The sequence below is a fragment of the Narcine bancroftii genome, chromosome 4, assembly GCF_036971445.1.
Source record: "Narcine bancroftii isolate sNarBan1 chromosome 4, sNarBan1.hap1, whole genome shotgun sequence".
Lineage (NCBI taxonomy): Eukaryota > Metazoa > Chordata > Chondrichthyes > Torpediniformes > Narcinidae > Narcine > Narcine bancroftii.
The window spans coordinates 35,048,375-35,075,604 of record NC_091472.1 but is presented as its reverse complement, the minus strand read 5'-3'; the positions used below and the strand labels follow the sequence as shown (position 1 = coordinate 35,075,604).

Below are 27,230 nucleotides of genomic sequence, written 5' to 3'. Positions count from 1 at the left end.
GGCCACTACATCCTTGTGTGCCACCACCAGATATTGTCTGGGATGGAGTGTTTCAGATATGAGGAGAAGACAGGTTAGGTCTCTTCTCTGGAGCAGAGAAGGTTAAGAGAGGACATTATTGAGGTAAATAAAATTATAAGGGATACACATTGGATGAACTGCAGGAAGCATCCCCTTTTAAGGGTGAATAAAACTGGAGGACGTAGGTCCATGCAAGGTCTAAGACAAAGTTTGTTCCTGTTTATTGTCACATGTACCAAGATCCAGTGATAAAGTTTGTTTTGCGAGTAGTCCAACTAGGCATATCATACATAGCACAGCACATGGCACAGAGTGCAAAGTTACAGAGAGAAAAGTTGGAAAAGGCAAAGGGAACACAATTTCACTATTGTGAAGTTCATTCAGGACACTGATAATGGCAGGAAAGAAGGTAAACTTGAACTGGTATGGTGATCTTACATTGGCAAAGGGAAGGGATCTGAGTGAGACTTTTTTTTATCATTCAGAGTGGTAAATGTATGGAAATACACTGCTTAAGAGTAGTGGAAGCTAAGTTGCAGACACCATTTAAATGATCTTGCATTGAAGGTTAAGCTACAGGTGGGATTACTTCAGATGGGTGGCCAATAGTCGGTATGGACATGATGGGTAAAAAAGCCTGTTTTCATACTGTATGACTATATAGACTATTATTTATATCTTTGTAAATGCTGCCACATTGCTCTATTAAATTTCATTTGTCGATTGTTTGCTTATTCTATCTACACCTCCTTGACACCAATTATGGTCCTCTCTTATTTATCACACTTCCTGCCTTTATCAACTCTATCAAATACATGGAACCAAGTAAGTGAAAAACCCATAAACTATTGCTTATGAAACTTAAAGAAAGGTGACTTCAGATAGGAAGAAAATTAAATTTAGAAATTTGCAAATGAAGTTATTTCTTAGAGGTGATTCTAAAATGACTGAGCTATATTGAAATTAAACTGAAGCCACGTGGTTTAATTTCTCTCTATTCTCAATGTAGCTAATTAATAGTTAATTATTGATTATGTGCATAAAGGCAATATGCATGGCAAACACAATTTTTCCAAATTGAATTTTAATGCATCTTAAGATGAATTCATTTGCCACATTGAATTTTCTGCTGTTTGATATCAATTGGTATTCTTGCCTTGTACCCCAATGATGCATTTTCTGAAAGCAGTTGAAGATGAAATAATCTGTGGTCTGAAGTAATCCAAGATATTGCATCAACTCCAGGTTTTGAATTTGAACAGGCAAAATCTTTATCATTAATTTAAGAAAGATAATACAGTATCTGAAGAGTTAAATATTTTGTGGTCAACCTTCAGCTCCACAAGAAATTAGAAGAGAAATAAAATTCTGAAAAGGGAAGTTTAAACATGTGGGGTAAGTTAGGAAGAAGTGGGAGAGAACTAAGGGTCAGACGTTAGGATTGTTAACTTCCGTTGTACAGTGGATTAAAGCTGGGAAGAGATAAAAATTGGATTTCAAAATTTTACCCAACTGAAACAATGAAATTAATATCATACATTAAATAAAGCAGTATTGGGCATGAGAGGAATATGCCATAAGAAAATTAGAATAAAAGCTATGGAGATTGAAAATAATGCAGCACCTTTAACTTCCCTTTTCATGCTTTGGCTGATCTATTGTGTTTCTAGCATTTGTGCTTTTATTTTACATGCCCTCCCCCACTTCCTCCACCCCCTTTTTATGTTTATTCCATCCAGAGTGAGGCAGGGGAGGGGGTAGGAGAAGCTAGGAAGAAGGCAGCTTATGACCTGGCACTGTATGTATCTTGTCATTGAATCAAGAATTCTATTTAACAAGAGTGTGCAATGGCTGGCGAGCATTTGTCACCCAATACAAAGTCATCTTCCAATCCCAGGCTTTCCTCAATCCTGAGTGATAGTTCAAGAAGAATAAAGTTTCAGTTAAATTTCTATGTAGCAAAGCTGAGTAAAAGTCTGGACATTCTACATGGAGCTAAAAATTCTGCTGGAACTACAGAGGATCTTCTTCTCATAGAATCGATGGAATCCTGGAGGATTGTGGAGGCTGGATCATTAGGGATATTTAAAGAGGAAGTAGATACATTTTTGAAAAATCAGATTGAACGTTCTGGAGAACTCTGCAGCTAAGGCAGGTCAGCCGTTATAATATTAATGGGGTCAGCATTAAGGGGAAAATGGCATTTTCCTGCTTCTATTTTCTAATGTCCTTAGGAGATATTGACTAAATGTGGAGTAAGAGGTGTGTGACTTACTCATTTCTTCTCGCATATTTATCATATTTTTCCATTTTCTAACTGCAGTTCAATGATACACCTGAAAAATATTATCAAATAGGCTAAGTCGGAGTTCTCAGCTAAATGGAATGGAAATTAAATAACAGTCCAGCGAGGAACTTTCTGAAGCTCGCCATAACCTCTGCGTTATTGTGCAGGTAATTTCTGGATATGATATTGGTATGTGCTTCACTATAGCAACTTCCCCATGTCAGTACAATAATTTTGTGGTTCCCAGGAGCAACTTCTCCTTGCAGTTGGTCATCACGAGGCAAACTGTTCCCTTGTGTTCCAGTCGCACTTCCAGTACCTCAACAGTGGTTGTTTATATTCACTATCCCATTCATTCATTCAAATGGGAAAAAGGGAGGGATGTGCTGGGTTCCAGTGACCCAACACAAGCCAATGTGGCCAGGCGTGAGCGAGGGCACTTGCATCCTCTTCTCCCGTCCCCCGAGGAGCTGCTGTTCCGTTGTCCTCCCCAGCCCTTCACTCACCGGACAGCGCCATGATCATCCCGATTGCTGTATGTTTGTTGGGGGTCTCCGTGAACGCTGCCTGGGATGAGGAGCGGTGCATGCATGTGTCCCAATCTGAGAGGCAATTTCCAACAAGAGCCAGTCTCTGGCAGTAAAACTCTAGCGACTGTAAAACCGTAGAGAGTACAGAGCGGGAGGGAATCACCTGGCTCCAACAATACTGAACAGCTACACATGCGCCCAATGCGGAAATATACAGATACTGGGACACCTCTAAGTCAAAACGTCTGGCCACACTGACTCTGCCCCTCTGAGGTCTGTGCTCTAGGCAGCTGCCTAGTTCACCTAATGGTAGCGCTGGCCGTTTGGACCAACCAAAACAGCTTACTTTGTGGGGAATGTGGGGACTTAAAATGACATGAAATCCAAAAAATAGGTTATTTTTAAAAATGGTATGTGATATGCATGATCACCATCCAAAAAAACCCATAAAATATACCTAAAAATGTACAGGAAACAAATCTTCATTGTCCAGTATAATGTATTGCCAGTACTAATTTGCCTTTCAGAAAATTTGATACTGCTAATACGCTGAGTACGATGGAGAGTTCATTCTAAATCATGCACACTGCTGCTGCTTTAGTAAAATTCCAGATTTAGACAATGGAGAAATTGCATTTTCAAGTTAGGATAGCAGATAGCCAGAATTTTGAAGGGTACCATTGTCATGCACTTGCTGCTGTTGACCCTTTTTTTAAATTTTTTTTATTTTTCACACTAACCATACTAACCAAAATACACACAAACATTTCCCTCTTGAATACACAGTGTCATTTTCTCCCCTTTCTCCCCCCTCCCTTCCCTCCCTCCTTCACCCCCTCTTCCCCTCCCACTCAACGTTCAACCTATAGGATACATTAAACCCATTAAACAATGTCATCACACAATGAGAATAAACAAGAAATTTGTGTCATCTACTTTTACACACTGGGTCAGTTCACTTCGTCTTCTTCTCCTTCTGTCATTTTAGACCTTCTTGATGGCAGCAATCACAGGTTAAAGAAGCCTTGGTGAGAAACTGCAGTGCATTTTATAAATTATTGTCGTTGTAGCCAAGGTCAGTTGTTTTTGTGATACAAATGACACTTACCAGTATATGTCCATGTCTCCATGTTCTATAAATCTTGCTGTATGTAGGTATGGCAGCTTCCTTATAATAATTGAAACACAGAAATTAGTGCCTCAGCCCATATATTCTGCTCTGCCTTTCCTATTTAAGTGTCCAAGTTGTGAATGGAGTTGAACATCAACATGTTATCTCATTTTTGACCTAATGACGGAAGAAATGTGATTTTTTAAATAGGGCAGGTGACAAAGGTGTGCGTTGGGGAGCACTTTGGATCCAATGATCATTAGTTTCAGCTTAATTATGGAACGGGATAGGTGTGATCCGAAGATGAAGATCTTTGATTGGGGAAAAGCCAGATTTGAGGAGATGAAAAGGGATTTGCAGGGATGATCTTTCTTCTGGAAAGGACGTTAAGGAGAATTTGGAGAGCATTTAAAAGTGAGATTTTGAGAGTGTAGAATCTTTATGTTATTGGGGAAAAGCCAGATTTGAGGAGATGAAAAGGGATTTGCAGGGATGATCTTTCTTCTGGAAAGGACGTTGAGGAGAATTTGGAGAGCATTTAAAAGTGAGATTTTGAGAGTGTAGAATCTTTAGGTTATTGAGGAAAAGCCAGATTTGAGGAGATGAAAAAGGGATTTGCAGGGATGATCTTTCTTCTGAAAAGGACGTTGAGGAGAATTTGGGGAGCATTTAAAAGTGAGATTTTGAGAGTGCAGAATCTTTAGGTTATTGAGGAAAAGCCAGATTTGAGGAGATGAAAAAGGGATTTGCAGGGATGATCTTTCTTCTGGAAAGGACGTTGAGGAGAATTTGGGGAGCATTTAAAAGTGAGATTTTGAGAGTGCAGAATCTTTATGTTACATGTCCATCGATGGTCACCAGAGATGCATACGTGCAAAAGCTTTCATCCAAACCATTCCTGGGTGCTTGTTGTGGAGCTCTGATAACATGGCAGCTTGCCATTTCATAGGAATGATTGTCCTGGTCCCCCATAATAAACAACCTTCTTCAATTGATATTTCATTACATCATGTATAATTAGGCCTCAATTCCAGAGAGATGGCTTCAGCCTCGGACCATTCATTTAATGTGAAATATAGGACCTTTGACGGTGTAGCTTCTTACCGTACTTTGCTGATAATCTTTGCTGTAATTGGTAAGGAATGAAGTGGTTCTTGATTAATAACTGTAGCTTCTTCCATCCATATAATTATCTTGTCTTTCTGTTCAGTTTCAGGTAGAGGCAAGTGAGATAGGGCATCTGCATGGCCGTTTTGTGTTGCTGGTTCATGTTACAAATTGTAAGCAAGCAGCACGGCCTTTGAATTCTTGTTGCAGCTAACACTAAGATCCCCTTCTTAGGGCCTAGAATAAAACTCAGTGGTTTGTTGTCTGTTACTAAGGTAAACTTCCTACCATATAAATATTGTTGGAATACTTTGACACCAAATATTATGGCAAGCCCTTCTTTTTCCAGCTGTGCATACTATGTTCACAAGTCGTCAAAGATCAGGAAGCATAAGCCACTGGTTGTTTCCCTTTTTCAGCTACCTGTGACAACACCACGAACCCCCCTGGTGAAGCATCCATTGCAAGGATTACTTCCTTTTCTGGGTCGTAGTGGATAAGAACATGGTTTCTTGACATTAGTAGTTCTTTCAAATGATTGACCGTGTTACTAGTCTTGTCATTCAAGCACCATTTTCTGTTCTTTCCTTAACAATTGTTCAGCGTGCTGCACAGCATTGATACATTTGGAATGTGCTTTCGATAATGGTTAACTAAACCCAGGGACAACTGCAATTCGGCTCTTTTAGTTGGGTTGGGTGCTCTGGTTCAGAATTATAATGCCAGAAGGTACCATAAATACACACTTTTCCTGGCGCAGACAATCACTTATTACAATCGGCTTAGAACCCTTTCAACCCTCCTCCTCTCCGCCCATAACCCTCCTTGGTGGCTTGGGGTGAGTTTCTGACCTTGATTGGCAGGTAGCGTATCCTCCGAATAGATGATCGCAAAGGAAACCCAAGAGACAACATTAAGCAAGATCCTATACTTCACCCTTAATGGGTGGCCTGAATCTGAAGTCATTCAAGAAGATCTAAAACCTTACCACACACGCCACCATGAACTATCAGTCGAAGAAGGATGCTTACTGTGGGGTACCCATACAATTATTCCAGCCAAATGGCAAACTACCATGTTATCAGAACTGCATCACAATGAATGGCGGAACAGTACGAATGGATGTACTGGCCCAGATGCATGTCCGGTGGCCCTCCATAGACAGAGACATTGAAACAACAGTAAGAGAATGCAAAGTATATCAGTCAATGCAGCCAAAAATGCTGCAAGCCATCTAAACCATAGCATCGGATTCATGTAGACTTCGCTTGACCATTCATGGGTGAGACTTTCCTAGTAGTTGTGGCCGCACACTCCAAATGGCCAGTAATTTTACAGCTGAAAAACACCAAAGCAGATCCCACGATTGACTGTTTACGAGATATCTTTGCCACTTATGGATTGCCTCATGAATTATTTATGGACAATGGGACTCAATTTATATCAGAACATTTTAGAAAATTTATGCTCAACAATATCAGACATATTTTGTCTGCACCCAAGTACTAATGGGGAGGTAGAACCTTTTGTACAACAATTCAAAAAAGCAATGAAAACCATGAAACTTCTAAATGCCTCCTGGTCACACAAAATCACAGATTTCCTATTAGGGTACAGAAACGCATCGCATTCTACCACAAAATGCACCCCAGCGGAACTAATGTTTGACCATAACCTACGGACCAGGCTATCCACAGTTCATCCAGATCTGGGTCTCCGATTGCAAAAAAAACAGCATCACCACAAACCTCACCTAGACATTGAAAGTGGGCGAGAGAGTTCTGGTACAAGATTATAGACAATATAAATACCCATAGGTGGTAAGAGTAATCTCACAAAAATTGAGCCCCTGCTCATACACTGTTCTAGTGGGGGACCAATTACGGAAGTGACACATTGACTAATTAAGAGCATTGACTGACACTAAGGACCATGAACTGCCTCATGAACTGGAGGTGAACCAGACCTGCCATGGCCTGCCCCAACTATCCCACCCTTCAGACTGAGTGAGGTGGAGGGTCAGAGACTGTCGCGGAGCTGAGCAGTCCATTACGGAGTCCAGTAACTGAGACATGCAGCCAGCCAGGAGGGCAGCGAAGACAGTCAGTCACCACCAAAGGACTGTTTACAAGTTCCGAGCAAAGACCAGCACAGCAAACCACTCTGAGGCAATCCAAAAAAGAAAGACAACGACCTGAGTATGCCCTGATTATTATTAAATATTTTCCCTTTTATAATTATAATGACTCATGAGATGTATTCTAATTCTCACTTGTAGTCCTGGTCCTGATGTAATCTTATTAGTTCGAAGGGACCCAGTCAGCATTTACTGCACGGGGGTGAAGAGTGTTGGGTACAAGCTCGCCCTCTGCTGGACATTATGACACCCACGTCATGATGTCACCCTTCCATATATAATATATATATTAAAAAACCCTGTGTCTGTCGCCATGTTAGTCTAATAGAAGTAAAGGATGAGAAAGCATCATGTCTCCGAGTCTTAATTGTGTGAGTGCATACACAACAGACAGTGACCATCACTCCCTGACCCTCAGCATTATTAGGACAAGGATAGAGTCAGAGGGGAAAGGAAAATATTTAACTGTGGAAGGGCAAACTATGAGGCTTGAACTTGCAGGTATAAATTGGGATGACACTTTTGCAGGGAAGTATACTATGGTCCTCCATCAGCCAGCTCCCCACCATGACTACCAGCCCCCCCACATCTCCATCGGGCACACAAAACTCAAAACGGTCAACCAGTTTACCTATCTCGGCTGCACCATTTCATCAGATGCAAGGATCGACAATGAGATAGACAACAGACTCGCCAAGGCAAATAGCGCCTTTGGAAGACTACACAAAAGAGTCTGGAAAAACAACCAACTGAAAAACCTCACAAAGATAAGCGTATACAGAGCCGTTGTCATACCCACACTCCTGTTCGGCTCCGAATCATGGGTCCTCTACCGGCACCACCTACGGCTCCTAGAACGCTTCCACCAGCGTTGTCTCCGCTCCATCCTCAACATCCATTGGAGCGCTCACACCCCTAACGTCGAGGTACTCGAGATGGCAGAGGTCGACAGCATCGAGTCCACGCTGCTGAAGATCCAGCTGCGCTGGATGGGTCACGTCTCCAGAATGGAGGACCATCGCCTTCCCAAGATCGTATTATATGGCGAGCTCTCCACTGGCCACCGTGACAGAGGTGCACCAAAGAAAAGGTACAAGGACTGCCTAAAGAAATCTCTTGGTGCCTGCCACATTGACCACCGCCAGTGGGCTGATAACGCCTCAAACCGTGCATCTTGGCGCCTCACAGTTTGGCGGGCAGCAGCCTCCTTTGAAGAAGACCGCAGAGCCCACCTCACTGACAAAAGGCAAAGGAGGAAAAACCCAACACCCAACCCCAACCAACCAATTTTCCCTTGCAACCGCTGCAATCGTGTCTGCCTGTCCCGCATCGGACTGGTCAGCCACAAACGAGCCTGCAGCTGACGTGGACTTTTTACCCCCTCCATAAATCTTCGTCCGCGAAGCCAAGCCAAAGAAAGAATACTATGGAGATGTGGTTGATATTTAGGGATCTCTTGCAGGATGTTAAGGATACATTTGTCCCAATGAGGTAGAGAAAGAATAGTAGGATGAAGGAACAATGTTGACGAGAGGTGGAAAATCTAGTCAGGTGGAAGAAGGCTGCATACATGAGGTTTAGGCAGCAAGGATCAGATAGGTCTCTTGAAGAATATTGGGTAGCAAGAAAGGAGTTTAAGAGGAGGTTGAGGAGAGCAAGAAGGGTACACGAGAAGGCCTTGGTGAGTAGGGTTAAGGAAAACCCCAAGGCATTATGTGAAGAACAGAAGGATGACAGGAGTGAAGGTAGGACTGATTAGAGAATAAGGTGGGAAGATGTGCCTGGAGGCTGTGGAAGTGGGTGAGGTCCTCAATGAATATTTCTCTTCAGCATTCACCAAAGAGAAGGACCTTAATGACAGTGAGGACAATGAGGGTGGAGTAAAAGTTCTAGAGCAGTGGTTGTCAATCTTTTTCTTTCCACTCACATACCACTTTAAGTAATCCCTATGCCATTGGTGCTCTGCTCTTCTACACCCAGAGCAGAAGACTGTCACAGGAGAGGGAAGAGTGAGTGGGCACTGGAGAAACTGTCCCTGTCGAATGTAGATGAGCAGAGTGAGCAGAATATGCTGGAGTCAGGTTCTCCTCGGTCTTTGCCACAGCAGAGCATCACCAACATAGGGTGTGCGGTAGGAGGATGAAGCAAAGATGAGGGTCCTCCTCAGAGGTCAAGAAGCCAGGTCTGGGCTAGGAGAGCTCTGATGAGGCATGGCCTGCCCCAGAGACGGGGTGTTTATCTAGGCACTCTGGCAGTGAGAAGCAAGATGACAATAAAGAGAGCAGAGGCTGGAGGGGATCCCTGTTGTGTTTGGAAAAGTATCAGGTTCAGTGGGTTCACAGTGAGACTAGTCTGGACACAAGTGTGGCAATGAAAGGTCACTTTATTGAACAAGCGCGACAAACAGGAGAAGACATGATAATTACTCTACTACTAAATAACTACATAGACATTCACATTGGACCCAGGTTGGTCTCCGATGCAAGTGGCTGCCTATCTCTTACATGGTACAAGACAAAAACTAACAGTACAAGCAGGCATATCAGGCACAAGGGACTCCAATTACTGGTGACTACTGACCCTACCACTTTCCAGCATGTGAATACACATCACAGACAACGACTTTCAAACATAATGTTGATCCTCTGTACCAACAGGGATGAAACTCTCTGCAAGCAGAGCTATTGCAGTACCACACCTTACCCGTGACTCATCCATTGACGTCCACAGTGGTAACCTGGTGTGGAGTGAAGTCTGAGTCTTGGACCAAGAGGCAGAGAGAGAGAGAGAAATATGGTATGCATTGATGTTTATACTGTTCTGAGTTGGGTGTCTGGCCAATGAGGACCCTGAATCATTTAAATAAGCCAATGGTAAAGTGTGCACTAATGGGTGGCCTGAGCCCAACTTGGATTGGCAGAGATGTGACTTCCAAAAAGGTTTCAGACACAATGTCATGTGATCTTTGCCCTCCACATATCACAATCCCCAATAATGACCTCATCCAGATGCCAAGCCAGGACAATTGGAGCTGGCAGCAGCAGTAAAGGTCCTGTCAGTGGCCAAGGCCAAGTACAGATCCCACCAAATGGAGAGACAGCAACAGGCAGCTGTGACAGAATATATAGATATGTTTTTGGGAGATAAATTGGGAAAGGTTTGTTTGAGGAGGTTACAAACAAACATTTTAAAACAGATCCTATTTGAAATACTGGAGCTCTGCTAATGCTAGACATATCGGGGCCTCAAAGCATTTGCAAGAGCTTTGGAGAGTGCTCAAGAGACTTCACCAATGGATTGTTGTTTACAAAAGGCAACAGATGAAAGATCTTGTTAGAGCCATCTTCTGTCGGGAGTAGAGCTTGCTGTTCTAAGAGGGTAATGTGGTTTTGCAAGTGGAGAGAGGTCAAACAAGCTTTCTCGCTGAGTGAGCAAGAGAGAGAGAGAGAGAGAGAGAGTAAGAGAGAGAAAATTACAGCCAGGAGAAGCAGCTGGGACTGGAACAGGAGAAGCTGGAAAGCCTTTTGGAAGATGGCCTGGTCAAAGCCCCCATGGTTCATGCAAGAGAGGACTGGCTGTTTAATGTTTCTGTTGGAATAAGTGGAACAGAAAAGAACTCTGTGGTGACCTGAAAGAAAGAGGTTATCATCTGGAGAACCCTGAAGGGGCAAGTTTCATCAGCAAGATACTGAAGTGACTCATGGAAGTACATCAGTTGTGAATGTCCTGGAATAACACATCTCTCTCTGAAAACTGACAAGAACCTTCCTGAGCAGTTACCATTTACCTTTTGAGCACCAAAGCCTTGTGAACTTTATTCATGTTAGATTCTGTGGACAATATAAGAATTGCCTGTAACCAGCAAACTTGGAAAAATGAGAAGTGAGATTGGATTGTGAACCAAAGAACGTTTCTGAACTTACACATTACATACACGTGCACTGAGAATTAGAAGAGGGTTAAATAAGTTAGTGATAAGTTAATTTTCATGTTTAAAGATAATTAAAAGCAACTTTTGTTTAAGTAACCATTTGTCTTGGTGAATATCTATTGCTGCTGGGTTATTGGGTCCTCTGGGCTCATACTGTGTGTCAGTAGCCATGTTAGTCTAATAGAAGTAAGGATGAGAAAGCATTGCATCTGAGTCTTAATGGTGTGATTGTATACACAACAGATCCAAGTTTCTCTGCTTAAATTGAGCCATCAAATTTCTCCAAGTCTACAAATATTAAAATAAAGCTACATCAGCTAGACCTACATCTTGAATGTAGTGAACACATTAATGAACAAACAATCATGGCACCTGTGATAATGGGTGCAACTGGTTATAGATTGATTGACATGCAGGAGAGAAGAAACCAGAATTTGTTATCACGATCTTCTCCAAAACCCAAGACCATACTTGTTGGTGTGAGGGATACTGGAATGTGAGGAGTCAAGCAAGTGCTCATTAGAGATGAAGTATTATGGGTTAACTTAAGGTGAAGGGATGCTGGAATGTGAGGAGTCAAGCAAGTGCTCATTAGAGATGAAGTATTATGGGTTAAATCAGGGTGAAGGGATGCAGGAATGAGAGGAAGGGTTGTAAAAGTGTAATAAACTAAGGATCTTCAAAACAGGATAACAAATAGATAGCTTTAGCAAGTCTTAGGGATTGATTAATGAGTGAAGAACAAAGACATGATAGTTCTCTGGCTAACAAGTTTGCAGGAAGACACATAAACTGATAAGCAGTTAGAATCCACGTGGGCAGAATTACCTAAAGCTAAACCAATCCAGGAGGCAGAAGAATGTTGGGGGGAAGGTATCTCTGTACTGAAATGAAATGTATAAAAGTTGGGTCAGCCCCAGTATCTGTGTGTATTCCCAGGGTAAGGGGAAGCACCCAACTTTGCATTGTTGTAATAGTATAATAAAAGTTCTTTGTTCTCAATTTTTGTCTTGAGCAAATTCTGTGAAGGTACTTATGTTTCTCACATTGGTCACCTCATTTAGTCACCCATTTCAATTTCCCATCCCATTCCCTTGCTGATATGTCTATCCATGGCCTCATGCACCGCCTGACTGAGATGTCCCACAAATTGGAGAAACAACACCTCATCTTCCGACTGGGCCCCCTCCAGCTGGATGGCATTAATATCAACTTCTCAGGCTTTGGTTGCCCCACCCCCAGCACACACACTGTCTCTCTCTCTCTCTCTCTCCCCCCCCCCCCCCCCCTTCAGTATTTCCTTTCAAACAGACATGATAAATTCTCCCCTCCTCCCCCAGCCAGAATTATCAAAATTCTGAGATTTCCTGCTTCTGGCTCATCCTACTTTTTATTTGAAGGGCTCAAGCTCAGACCCAAAACGTCGACAAGAGATATCCTTGGCTCTTATGGACGCTGAAACACCTGCTGAGTTGCTCCAACATTTCGGCGACTTTTTTGTTGTCGCTGCAATCTCAGCGACTGCACACTTCTGTGTTTCTCTCCCTTATTTAGGCTCCTCCCTGCAAGCCGCAACCCCGCCCACGTTGGTTTCCCCGCGCTGCAGCGTCCCGGCTGAAGCTCCACCTCCATTCCTCCCTTACCTAAAAGAAAACCCAGCGGTCTCAGACGCACCACGCGATTAATACGCGGGGGAGACGAATCTGACCACCGCGGATCCACCCTTCTCGCTGGTTGGCTCTGCCGACTATCCAATCCCACGCATCTTAGCTCAGTCGCGGTACTTAACCCCTCGCTGATTGGTTCTAGCCAGATTCCGCCCTCCACGCTGATTGGTTCTAACCAGATTCCGCCCTCCACGCTGATTGGTTCTAGCCAGATTCCGCCCTCCACGCTGATTAGTTCTAACCAGATTCCGCCCTCCACGCCGATTGGTTCTAACCAGATTCCGCCCTCCACGCTGATTGGCTCTAGCCAGATTCCGCCCTCCACGCCGATTGGTTCTAGCCAGATTCCGCCCTCCACGCTGATTGGTTCTAACCAGATTCCGCCCTCTACGCTGATTGGCTCTAGCCAGATTCCGCCCTCCACGCTGATTGGTTCTACCCAGATTCCGCCCTCCACGCTGATTGGTTCTAGCCAGATTGAAATCCCCCCCCCCCCACCCCACGCTGATTGGCGGCACCTTCATCCAAAATCCCTCACGCCTACTGGCTGGCCGTGCCGGGGCTCCGACTAATCGGTTCCAAGAGCGGAGGCAAACCACACCTCTGGTGACCTGTTGAGGTGACCCCCTTCCTGCTACATCCTGCCCGCACGTTTTTTTTGCTCCTGTTTGGATGCGGGGCTCTTGATCCTATGGCTCTGCCTCTCATGGCCACTGCCCGACCTGCTGGGGTTCTTCAGCACTTTTGCCTCCAATCACAGCGTCTGGCGACCCGGCCCAGCCGCAGATTTGCCCTCCGCTGCCACATAAACCGTGTGATTTCCACGCCCGCGAACGGAACGCATTACATTTATTTGCGCCCCACAGCTCAGCCGGGCTCTTTCCCGCCCCTGGCCTCCCAGCGCCGATCACGAGCCGGCCGCCACCGATTGGGCGCGTCAATCTGATCTGCGCCCCTCCCCCCCTCCGTCGGTTCGCGCCTCCGATGACGCCCCGCCTCCCGCGCGCCGACCCTTGGCGGCAAAGAAGATGGCGGGGCAGCGGCGAGACCGACTGAGCGGCGCGGAGGACGGCGGCGGCTTCGTGGCGTTTTACGGGTCCATGCCCGAGCAGCCGCCCACCACCTTCCGTGTCTTTGACCGCAGCGACTACTACACGGTGCACGGGAAGGACGCGCTTTTCGCCGCCAAGGAAGTCTTCAAAACGAACGGTGTCATCAAGACCCTGGGATCAGGTGAGCCGGCGTGGGGTGGGGGGTGGGGGGTGGGGGGGTGGTTCTCTGCGACCCACGGCCGGCTCTCTCTCTCCCTCCCCCCCCCCCCCCCCCCAACCCAAATCGCTTCCGATCCGTGCAGCCCTGTTGGTTGAGGCAACCGGATTATTCGAGTCAAAGCTTAAATGCTGACAGAAACGGATGGAGCTTAATAGGGGAAATCACCTACTCCCCTCTTCGGAGAATAGTGAAGACATGAATGCACAAAGAATCATGGCACCTGTGATAATGGGTGCAACTGGTTATAGATTGATTGACATGCAGGAGGGAAGAAACCGGAATTTGTTATCACGACCTTCTCCAAAACCCAAGACCATACTTGTTGGTCACCTCATTTAGTCACCCATTTCAATTTCCCATCCCATTCCCTTGCTGATATGTCTATCCATGGCTTCATGCACCGCCTGACTGAGATGTCTCACAAATTGGAGAAACAACACCATCTTCCGACTGGGCCCCCTCCAACTGGATGGCATTAATATCAACTTCTCAGGCATTGGTTGCCCTTCCCCCAGCTCTCCCCTCTCTCTCCCCTCTCTCTCCCCTCTCTCTCCCCTCTCTCTCCCCTCTCTCTCCCCTCTCTCTCCCCTCTCTCTCCCCTCTCTCTCCCCTCTCTCTCCCCTCTCTCTCCCCTCTCTCTCCCCTCTCTCTCTCCCCTCTCTCTCTCCCCTCTCTCTCTCCCCTCTCTCTCCCCTCTCTCTCCCCTCTCTCTCCCCTCTCTCTCCCCTCTCTCTCTTCAGTATTTCCTTTCATACAGACATGATAAATTCTCCCCCAGCCAGAATTATCAAAATTCTGAGATTTCCTGCTTCTGGCTCATCCTATCTTTGAAGGCCTCAGAATGGTTAGGTTGCCTATTTAATTGCTGACTTGGATTTGCAAGTCAACCCCAGACAGAGTTTTTGCACAGAAGTCAGTGCCTGAGATGGGTCAATGCAGATAGAAGGTTCTAGATAGGCCTAGATGAAGGGATATTTACCAAGTATAAATAGCAGACTTTGATTTGAACATCATGTTTGGCTGATGGGCATGATTCTATGATGTACCATTCTATGCTTTATGAGTGGAATACAGCGAGATCATAGATATTGTGTAATAAACGCAAAGTAGCATGTAGGTGAACAAGTAGTTCAGAAAGCAAGTAACATGTTTTCCTCTATTCTTTGGGATTCAAGTTCATTTTTCATCTGATTGTACATACAATTCGACAAAATCACATTCTTCAATCCTTGATGCAACACTGCAAATGCACATATAGACGTAGCACACATAACAAATGATACATATGCACAGTACGTAAACACATATTAAAATAAATAAATCTTATTGTTAAATAAATAGTTGAGTCACAGAGTGTTTTTTATGAAGGTTTGTTCATTCAGCATTCTCATTGCTTGTGGAGAGAAGCTGTTTCTCAGCTTCTGGTGGTTCTGGCTCTGATACTCCTCTTTCTTTCCTGATGGGAGTAGCTGAAAGATGCAGTATGTGGGGATAAGGGTCCTCACTGATTTTTACGAGCCCTCTTCAGACAACAATTTTGGTAAGTCCCTTAGAAAGAGGAGAGGGAGAATTGAATTTGAATCACAAGGACCTAAAGAAGTGTGCGAAGGTAGATCTTGAAGTGTTCACACTAATGGGAGAATATTGAACAAGCAGTTGCAGGATTGGGAGCAATCATTTAAAATGAATATGCTTTGGAATTTGTTTCCAGAAACGGTGGTGAGTTTCTTGTTCTCTATTACAGAGAATTGTGGGGGCTAGGTTACTGCAGGTAAATAAAGTTTTGGAATGAATTGGGAATTTAGGGCTAAGTTGAAGTGGCACAGAAGGGGAATTGAGACCTGAGGCAGATTGGACAGGCAGGTGGCTTTATCATGGTTTGATTTTGTTGCATCTGGCCTTATTAGACTTCCCAAAATGTATCACTACATATTTTTCAGGATTAAATTCCGTCTGTCATTTCTCTATTTATTTTACAAACTGATCAGTATAGTTCTGTAGCTGAAAATAACCCTGTTCACTATCAACAGAAGCACCAATATTTGTGTCAACTTCAGACTTGCTGGTTAATATATTAACAGACATTAAGGACCCCAGCATAAATCCCCTAGTCACAGGGCTCCAATTGTAACACCATAGAAACATAGAAGATAGGAGCAGGAGTAGGTCATTCGACCCTTCGAGCCTGCTCCGCCATTCAATGAGATCATGGCTGATCTTAATGTTCAGTACCCCGTCCCCGCCTTCTCTCCGTAACCTTTAATACCCTTATACTGAAGAAATAGATCTAATTCTCTCTTAAATATATTTAATGAACCTGCCTCTACTGCTCTCTGTGGAAATGAATTCCACAGATTCACCACCCTCTGGGTAAAGAAATTTCTCCTCATCTCGGTCCTAAATGGTTTGCCTATTATCCTCAAACCATGGCCCCGGGTTCTGGATTTTCCCATCATTGGAAACATCCCATCTGCATCCATTCTGTCCAGTCCTGCCAGAATTTTATAGGTCTCTATGAGATCCCCTCTCAATCTAGCTGGGTCGCCTGGTTTGGTGTTTCAGCCCACATGACCAGCAACCTGGGCGCAATTTGCAAACCACTTGGGAATCAGACTCCACCACACCAGGGCCTATCATCTCCAAGCGAATGGACTCGTAGAACATTTCCACTGTACCTCAAGGCGGCTCTCATAGCACAGCTTAAAGAACCCAACTGGACAGATGAAATGCTGTGGGTCCTGCATGGCATTCGAACGGCTCCAAAAGAAGACCTCCAGCTTCATCCACGGAACTAGTCTACGGTGCACCACTGTCACTACAAGGAGAGTTTTTCAGAGCAGCCGCAGAACCTGGAGGTGAGATCCCGACCCTTCTCGTGGACCTCTGCAACAGACTCGCCTCGCTGGCACCCCCATCACCGACCCACCACAGCAAGCACCCGGCAAATGTCCCCAAAGAGCTGGCCTTAGCGGAGTTCATGTTTGTCCGGTGCGGCCAGCACCCGACCCCCCCTGCAGCACCTGTGTGAGGGCCTGTACAAGGTCCTCCATCGATCGGGAAAGGCTTTCACCCTGGACATTGGGGGCAGGGAGGAACTTTTCACAGTCGACCGACTGAAGCCAGTGCAGGTGGACTTACACCAACTTGTGCAGACGGCCCAACCTAAACGGAGGGGTCGGCCATCCAAGCAGTGGGACGTGTAAGCCGGTTCTGGGAGGGGGGGGGTTATATGGAGGCGCACATTTCTATGAGTGAACTGGCCCCGTTTGTACTGCCGCGCTGGCAGGGCAGCTGCAGAAGATGGTGCCATCGGGGCTTGCTCATTGCCTCGTGGCTTAGGCCACAGCTCATGTCATGGGCAATGTGATGACGTCACTGCTGCGCGGGGAGGAACTCCCGTTGGCCTTAAAGGGGCACGCGTGAAATTCAAATAAGCATTTCAACTGGACACTCCACCAAGTTCAGTAGTGTGTCCCTGTGTTGTAGCAACCGCTACATTATCTTCTATAATGTTAGGTCTGCTTTGTTCATGAATGAGTGAGACAAACACCAGGCTGAGTCGAAATCAGGGTTCTTTGTTCTTTATTACCGGATTGTAACACTTGCGACCAACCATGTTAGTCGGAGAATGCATTCTGCCGTTATCAGCAAAATGGTGATTTTTTATACCCTTGGATATGTGCTTAGAACATCATCATATCATTACTTGTCCAATGACTAAAACTGTTGCTATCCTTTCCCTGCTAGCTTCCTGCCTCTCAATCCATCAATGTCTCTCTTATCTTGTAAGTACAAGGATGCATTTACATCTTGTTACAGCCCTGTACAGGGCAGGGTAACTCCTTACACATTCCCATCTCATGATGTTTTACCTTACAATAAGTAGAGACACTATAGTAGTTTGTTATGCCATCTTTGTATATTCAATTCAAAATCATTCTTCCATGTAACGGCTATACATTTTCTAGCTACCGCCAGTCCCAAATGTATAAATGCAATTTGAAATTTATTCAATCGCACAGACTCGTTAATGTATTAGTATAACCCGTGATTCCCTTTACTTGAGGAAAAAAATTGAATGTAACTAATTCCTATGTGAAGGACAAACTACAGGTATCATTTGTTGGATGATTTCTGGTCGAATACTTTGCCACAATCACTGCTTGCTGGGACTAAAAATAAAGAGTAGGATGAATAAATAATCTTGGTCATTACCTCTTTTTGCAGGGAACAACAAGCTTGAAAGTGTCGTGCTGAGCAAAATGAACTTTGAATCTGTCGTGAGGGATCTTCTATTAGTTCGACAATATCGTGTGGAGGTTTATAGAAACAAAGCTGCAAGTAAATCCTCGAAAGAGAATGATTGGTATTTGGCTTGTAAGGTGAGTGTTGGAAATCGGAGAGCTGTTGTACAGTCAAAGTCATAAAATCTGGACTGCTCGGGGATTTGGTCGTTCTGGATTTTCCAGATTCTCAGACAGTGCTTTTAAAATTCAAATTTATGGAGGAATAAAGAAGGGATGAACAGGTAAATTTTGATAGTTTATTCATTAGCAAATACAGCATGCTTCATTTATCAAAACTAACAATTTTAAAGAACAATAAAGTCAACACTTGACAAAAATGTAAACAGTATTTTAGTACAAAAAAAGTGTAATGCTTAAATTATGTTTAAAAAAATTAACATTGTAAAAGAAAAAATACAGTTTACAAATTAATTTCTTTGTCATAAGATTACCTATATTAGGCATGATTGCTTGTTGCCACTGCATCTATGGCACTTGCGCATGCATGCACGTACATAAAAGCCTGCTAAATTTGAAATGTTTGAGAGTCCAGATTCTCGGGTGATCCAATTTCTGGCATCTGGATTTTTGGATTTTTACTGTATTAAGCTCAAAGTCAGGCTAGAGTTTTGACTTGAGTAGGAGCAGAGAAGAAAATAATACTGTCTATTAGATGGCAAGGATTTCTGTTCAACATGATTTGAAAATTGTAAACACTTAAAAAAAGAATAAGAAAAAGATATTTGACAGGGCAATTGGAGTTGTCTGAGAATGATTTATCAACATGTTGAGTAAAGTTCCAACAGGACCTTAAAATACATTTTTGGAGTAACTGAAGGTAACATGGGTGATTCCATATGATTTAAAACTTCACTAATTTCAAAAAATGGCAATGGAAAAATAATAAAATGGTGTGAGGAGAAAATATATTAGTGTGAAGGATTAAGAACAAATTTTCAAGATGGATCGGAGGAAGGAGGTTTTAAAAAAGTATGTGAACAGGGCAATTTTCAAGAGAAATATATTGAATGTATGGAATCCTCTTTTGAAGCACGCTGAAAACACGGAGCATGCTTATTCCCATTGGAAGCAACTATTGCTTGAACAGACAGAGAAATAATTGGGATGTATTTGTAATTTAGAAGCATTCATCATTTTGTTATCTGCATTGTTAAAATTTCACTTTTTCTCTCTCCCTCTCCAGGCTTCTCCAGGCAATCTCACTCAATTTGAAGAGATTCTTTTTGGCAGCAATGATATGTCAACTGCAGCTGGTGTCGTGGGTGTTAAACTGGGCACTGCAGATGGGCAGAGGTTAGTTGGCGTTGGCTACGTTGACTCCACCCTCCGGAAACTAGGTGTGTGCGAGTTCCCAGACAACGATCAATTTTCCAATCTGGAAGCTCTACTGGTGCAGATTGGGCCCAAGGAATGCGTGCTTTCAGGTGGTGAGGCTGCAGGAGATGTCACTAAACTCAGACAGGTGAATCACTGGTTTGGTACCTTTTTGTATTCTGTGAGTAGATGAGCAAAAATGCTGATTTTGTTTGCTATTCAGATTCAATAAAAGTTGCTGGATCAAGTTAGACCAATCACAGTCATACTTCCTTCCATTTTTCTTGCACTGTCAGCCATTCTTTTAATGCTTCCATATATTCTTGAATTTTTTTTAAAATCTATGTACTGTCTATCACTTTATCTTCTATTTCTCTGTGCAGAACTTGATGTTCTTCTTCTGTGTCGGCTGTAGGGTTTGTGTCTTCTACTTCCCTTCCTTGTATCTGTGTCTCTTCTGACTTTCTTGTTGGGCTGCTTGTCTCAGTTTGTTGGGTATTTTTTTATGGTGTCTTGATGTTGGTCCTCTTCTTCTGGGCTGGTTATCTGTTGTGTCTCTGGTTTCCTTTTTTCATTCTCACCCCTCCCGTTCCCGTTATTTTCTGCATCTTCCCGCTGGGAGCCCTGCTGTCGGGTCATTCTCAGCTGTTCGTGCTGTAGAGTTCCACTCCACAGCTGGTCCCCCCTCCCGTCGGTGTTCTCTTTGTCATGCGCGGTTGCGCACCTCTGTTTGGCTCCGTGAGCCATCTTTGCAGTCCTGCGTTCGATTGGTCGCGACCCTGCAGGATTTCCACTGACCTCAGGGAGTGGACTCCTCTTTCCACGGCGGGTCCCTGCTTTTTTGTACAGGTAAGGCCTTCACCTTTCTCTTCCGGCATCTTTCTTCTTTTCTTCCCATTGTTTTTGGTTTTTCTTTCTTTGGTGCCATTTCCTCCACACCTTTTTTATTTGTTGTGATTTGTGTGTCTGGGGCTTTGTTTTTTCCTCAATTTTTTCCTTCTTTTCTGGAGAGGGCTGGTATTCTCCTACCAGCCTCTACTTCATCACATGACTCCTTCAATGCACGATACCCTTGAGGCCAAAATTTATAATCTATGCAAGTGCTCAAATTCTGTTCGGTCAAAGTCTTGGTATTGTGACTGTTACGTACACGGCAGCAGCAATAAAGATTAGCCCATATGGTGTAATATTTATAAAATTTGTAATTGTTAATCAAAAATTATATAACACCTAATCTAACTAATTTATCTAAACTTAACTAAACTGATATACAATTATCTAACTTAAACTTTATGCATGAATATATTGGTATGGAATACCCCAAGCAACTACAGCTAAAGGTTAAATTGTGGGACGGCAGTTTTAAATTCAAAGTTCAGAAATTCGGTGATGACTGGTTGAGGCACGCAGGCCTTCGATGACTGGTTGAGGCACTTTCCAAAAACTGTAGGCTTTTGCTAAATTAGGTCTTTTAAAGGAACAGTCCTACACAAATAAAATGAACTGGAAAATGGGGAAATGCCACACCTTCCACTGTCAAAGAAAATTTTGAGCTGTGAGAGCAAAATTTTAACAGCAAACCACAATATTTGAAATAAAGATTACATGACATAATACAGGTAAATATACATTTTTCTGTAACACTGTAAACTTAACCTCTTGAAAGGCAATCAACAAAATTTTTTTTTTACTGTACTCTCTGTACCACCCAACCATTTCCAAAAATCTCCCAATGGTTCTCTTTCCCTTGGGAATAGGGAACTCAGAAATCACCTGAACTTGACAGGCGCTGACTTGTCTTGACCAACTATATAACTGAGATAAGTCACAGTAGCATAGCCAAGTTCACTCTTCACTAAAATAACAATACCTTTGACCTTTAAAGATTTGTTAAATAGTTTCTCTGGGCCAATTCACAGACTTCCTTCAAACTATCTTTACATTTTGAGACATAATCTAGCAATTTCAACTGGATATCCTCATTAATCCATTATTCCTTTAATAACCACAAAGGTCCTTTAACTTTCTGTCCAAATCCGCCTCAAAAAATCTAAAGCTCTTGTACAGATTTTCATATTACAAACAAAAAAGCAATGGACACCCTCATCCCAGTCCTTCCCATGCTCCAGACAATAGGTCCTCACCCTGGGTTTGAGAGTCGAATGAGACCTCTCCAAGGCCCCTTTAGACTCTGGAGGATATTCAGGTGATGTGATCTGGTTAGCTCACACTCTACAAGTTAACTGCTGAAACATTTCTGACATGGAATCACTCCCCTGATCAGATTGAATCTCCTTGCATACAAAGTTGGTAGCTTTCTAAGAGTTATTGACACAGTTTTAACTTTAATATCTCCAAGTGTCACTTCCTTAGTTCCTCCTCGGAGCGAGACTCCTCTCTCACCTCACCACAATCAGGATCTCTGTTTTGCCCTGTCACAAACTCTTTCTGGGACAACATTGAGTCCTTACTCTTGAGTTTGCCACCAGAACTCTGGCTCAAACAGGCTGGATATGTATTCAAATCTGTATCGGTTTCCTCAATAACTGGCTGGGCTGTCACTTATGTGGCACTTCCTCCAATGAAACCAAACCCTCTGACACAAAAGACTCGAACTCCTTAATATTACTCTTGGTTTCCAGGGATTTTAACTTTTTGAATACAGGCAACTGGTGCTGTCTCCTTTTCTCTCTCCTTAATACAGAACAATTCATTATCATATGACCAAGCTTCCTACAATAGTAGCACAGGGGGCCTGAAGAATTGTTCTTTTCTTGCTTTCCTTCATATTTACCCCTAGCGTTAATTCCCTATATTTTTTCTGACTTTATCTCTCTGGAAGGTTTTACTTGGCACAAATTCAACCTTCTGGTTGAAAACTCAGCCATGTGGGTTAAAGTATACTCATCCACTATTCCAGCAGATTCTGTCCAAGTTTCCATTTCTTCCTCCCTCTGTCGTTTCCTCTCGGCTTTCTCCCTTCTAATTTTTTTCTAATTCTTGCTCAAACTGCTTTTGTTCTCTCTCCCTCCTCTCTGCAACTGCTATCTTAAGTTCTTCTAATTCTAGCTCAGCCTGCTTTTGTTGTTTACTCTCCCTTCCTTATCTAGACCCCTACTAGTCTAGTTTTTTTCAGTTCTAGCTCCCATCTAAGTTTTTCTAATTCTATTTTGTTCCCTTGGTGATCGCTGCTCTTGGGATTCGCTGGAGAAATTGTTTTATCTCTTCCTCTCCAAACTTCCCTTCTCTTACATAATAGTGCCCTTTAATTAACCGAATTGCTGCCTTTTTCATTGGTTGTTTTACCACTGTGAGTTCCAACTTTTGTGCAATTGTCAACAGCTCAATCTTTCTCAATCTTGCATACTCTGCAAAGATGGGCGTTCCCATAAACTTATCAATGTCCACCGCTGCTATCATTCCACACACAAGCCTTTAATTATGCTTTTAAAAATCCTAATCAATCAAAGCGACAATTAATCGATCGCTCAGCTCCCAATTTGGTGTGATTCCAGACAAGACCCCAATTTTGTTACGTACATGACAGCAGCGATAAAGATTAGCCCAGACGGTGTTATATTTAAAATAATATTTTAAATTATTAACCAACAATATAACATCTCATCTTATTTAACTAATTTAACAATTATCTAACTTAAACTCTAATTATGTGTGTATGTGGAATACCCCAAGCCAGTACAACTCAAGGCTCAATCCTGGGAAGTCAATTCCAAGTTCAAAGTTCAGAAATTTGGTGATGACACGTGGCCTTGAGATTGATGCAACACATAGGCTTTAGGTGGTTGAGGCACAAGGGTCTTAGATGAATGGTGAGACATGCAGGCTTTAGGATGTTTGAGCCACACAGGCCTTAAATGTTTGAGGCATGCAGGCCTTAGATGAATGGTGAGACACGCACTTAGAGGGAAGGAGCAGTTCATGAAGTGGGTGAAAGAGATCGGAGGTGACAGAATGTTGATTAACTCATGAAAACCCTTGCTCTGGTATTTCAGAGAAATGTCCTTTTTAGATGAGGGCCTTCTTCAGCAATTAGAACCCCTTTTAATGGTCAGTTGAGTAGAGTGCAGTACTTCTGCCAACAAAGAACCCTTTTTGTGGGTCAGTCAAGTAGAATGCAGTATTTCTTTTGCAACTTTAAAACCCTTTTCGGGGGTCAGTCGAAGAGGTTTCTCGTCCCTCGGTAAGCAAAAGGAGGAAATCTGACAATTCTGACTATAGGCATAACAATGAGACCAAGTGGGTTTCTTTAACTCACAAAGGAGGTCGAAGAGATGTTTCTCTTGTGCTGCCTTCTTAAAATGTCCTCTTGAACAAAATGTGTACTGTACTTTTGGTCATGTGGTCTCTGCCTAAGGGCTTCTCCCCTTCACTGTGCAAAATTTATCAAGTAAAGAACATCCGAAGCCCGCTGCTAGTTCACAGTCACTTTCCAAAAGCTGGATGCTTTTACTAAATCTTGTCTCTTAAAGGGACAGTCCTACACAAATAAATTGAACTGGAAAATGAGTGGAATGCCACACAATTATCTCCCTTTATCATCACTCAGACAACATGAAGACGATGTTGTTTTGATTTGTTAAATGAAAAGACTGGTCTAAAGCATTAAGTTTTTCAGTTTATTAGAGCTTTATATGTGAAAATCTTGGATAAAAACAATTGAACAATACTTAAAACAGTTAATAAAATGGACAATAAAATGTTAATACGTTCAAAAGAATGATAATAAATTATCTGGACTGTCTACATGTATCTATCCAATTTATTCTTAAAACTTGAGTTAGCCTGCATTTACCATGTGTGATGACAGCTCTTTCCACTCGCCCACCACTCTCTGAGTGAAGATATTTCCCTTAATGGTCCCATTAAACCTTTCACCTGAAAGCCATGTCTTCTGTATTTATTTCTCCTAATCTAAGTGAAAAGATTTTACTCTTACTCATTTACTTCATTTTCATTTACTCTGTCAATACCTCTCATAATTTATAAACCTTATTCTACTATGGTCTGAGGAATGAAGTCCTAACCTGTTTAATCTTTCCCTGTAACTCAACTCCTGAAGACCTGGCAACATCCTAGTAAATCTTTCTGCACTTTTTCAATCTTACTGATATCCTTCCGGTAGTTTGGCAATCAAATCTGCACACAGTACTTCAAAATTAGCCTCACCAATGTCTTATGCAACCTCACCATAACATCACAACTCCAAAACTCAATGATTTATGAAGGCCAAGATGCCAAAAGCTTTCTTCACAGCCCTATCTACCTGTGACACCACATTCATGGAATTATGTATCTGTATCCCCAGATCCCTTTGTTTCTCTGCATTCCTCAGTGCTCTGTCGTTTACTATGTATGTCATACCTTGGTTTGTCCTTCCAAAATGCAACACCTCACACTTGTCTGCATTAAATTCCATCTGCCATTTTCTGTCCCATTTTTTCCATTTGGCGCAATCCCTCTAAGTTTTGAAAGCCTCCCTTTCTATCCACAATGCCTCCAATCTTAGAGTCATCAACAAACTTGCTGATCCAATTTCCCATGTTATCATCTAGATCAGGGGTGTCAAACTCAAATTCACGGAGGGCCAAAATTAAAAACTTGGACTAAGTCGAGGGCCGAACTAAATATTTATTGAAAATTTTCAACAACATCTGCATGTTTTCTCTTCTTTAAACATATGTAATGTTAAACTTTTTCTTATTAAAATAAATGTTTAATAATAGTTTTGGATAAACTCTTTCCAGAAGCATTAACAAATGAGAAATAAAATATTCAATAAATAATATTTCTCTATAGAGGATTTGTCAAATGTTGCTAGTGTGCTGTCGAATAGTAAAATCTGAGGGCTATTGAGAATGTGGGAGAATAACATGATTCCTGAAACAATCAAATGGGTGACTGATTGTGGGCATGAACTCTAGCAGGGTTATTTGCCATGCCCTTTTTCCATTGGTACAGATATCTTTTGATTGACACACTTTTCAAGTTTTATGCCTAATGAGCTTGTATCCAGGTGCAGGACCATTTTTAACCAGGAATATATTTATCACTGTGACATGAAACTATTGGAAGATCGTTTTATCCTGAGATTAGAGTTCATAATCCTCACTCGGGCCTGTGTGCGGGAGGGCGGGGTTTGCGGGCGATCGGGTTGGACAACGACAGTGCGGAGGCATCGGCTCTCGCTGCAGGGCGGCATCTCGGCGGATCAGCGACCCCGTCGCCGTGAGTCGCGGGTCGGCCTGCGGCAGGGAGGGGGAGTGGGCAACGGTCCTGGCGAGGTCAGGCCCGAGGCCTCCGGTTCCGGGCACTGGGAAGCGGCCTTGGCTTACCCTGACACCAGCCAGGCCGTGCTGCGGTGGGGGGGCGGGCGGGGGGACACGACGGTGCGGGGGCATCGGCTCTCACTGCAGGGCGGCATCTCGGCGGATCAGCGGCCCCGTCACCGTGAGTCGCAGGTCGGCCTGCGGCAGGGAGGGGGAGTGGGCAACGGTCCTGGCGAGGTCAGGCCCGAGGCCTCCGGTTCCGGGCGCTGGGAAGCAGCCTTGGCTTCCCCTGACACCGGCCAGGCCCCAAAACCAGAGTCCACGGTGAGACCCTGCAACGTAAACAGAGGAGGTGGGTGTGATTAGCGGGCTGACGCCAATGCATTCTGGGATTTATAGTATTAGCTGTGCATGCGCTATACTGGCGTGGCGGCCAGCGGGCCACCTCTAATACATTTTTGAAATGATCTTGCGGGCCAAATATAATTATATCGCGGGCCAAATTTGGCCTGTGGGCCAGAGTTTGACATGTGTGATCTAGATCATTGATACAGACAACAAACAACAATGGTCTCAGCACAGATTCCTGAGGCACCCCACTAGTCAGAGGCCTCCAGTGTGAGAAGCTATCATCCACTATCACTCTCTGTCTTCTCCCATTCAGCCAATTTTGAATCAACTTTACAACCTCTTCATGGGATACCTCGACTCTGAACCTTCTGAACTGACCTCCCATGTGGGACCTTGTCAAAGGCCTTACTAAAGTCCATGCAGACAACATCCACAGCCTTTCCTTTAACCACTTTCTTAGTAACCTCCTCAAAAAAACTTAAGATTCGTTCAGCACAACCTACCATGCACAAAGTCATGCTGACTATCCTTATTAAGCCCATGGCTATCCAAATACTTGTGTTATATTACAAAGATATTCTTAATTGTTCTTCCAGCTGCTGCCTTGTGCCTTCCTTTTAAATTCTAACTGTAATTGTACAATTAAGTTGAATAAAGATTGGAAATCAGCCACCAAGCTTACTAACAGCTGCCAAGGAATGGCGACACTGGAGTATGATTTTCATAAACTATGTCGATGAAAATGGGGGCAAGATACCGAACAAGTACAGAAGACTATTGGGCTGTGTGAGTTACAATGTTTTCAAATATATAGAAGGATGTGAAAATTTTGACTCGCCTGTCTCTAAGTTGGACAATTTATATGTGAAGATTCCCAATGAGGTTTTTGCCAGACGTTTACTGGCTAT

General features: G+C 43.4%; 1 protein-coding gene and 1 long non-coding RNA gene across 3 annotated transcripts in view; one reads left to right on the top strand and one right to left on the bottom strand.

Annotated features, from left to right (window-relative positions):
- Positions 1-1,137: 1,137 nt before the first annotated feature.
- LOC138760452 (uncharacterized) lies at positions 1,138-10,183 on the bottom strand. Its single transcript, XR_011355618.1, has 4 exons — positions 9,897-10,183; positions 3,947-4,006; positions 2,297-2,357; positions 1,138-1,233 (listed from the first exon to the last, which is right to left on the bottom strand). It is a non-coding gene; the product is annotated as an uncharacterized lncRNA (long non-coding RNA).
- A 3,175-nt stretch (positions 10,184-13,358) lies between these two features.
- The window catches only part of msh2 (mutS homolog 2 (E. coli)), a 77,240-nt gene continuing 63,368 nt past the window's right edge, over positions 13,359-27,230 (top strand). The window contains exons 1-3 of one of the 2 annotated variants that reach the window (XM_069931044.1): positions 13,359-14,024; positions 18,291-18,445; positions 19,554-19,832. In XM_069931044.1, coding sequence (XP_069787145.1) covers positions 13,820-14,024; positions 18,291-18,445; positions 19,554-19,832 — 639 coding nt within the window. In that variant the 5' untranslated portion in view covers positions 13,359-13,819. Of the gene's footprint in view, positions 14,025-18,290; positions 18,446-19,553; positions 19,833-26,966; positions 27,109-27,230 lie in introns of those variants that run through there. The other variant, XM_069931045.1, reaches the window with a different exon arrangement.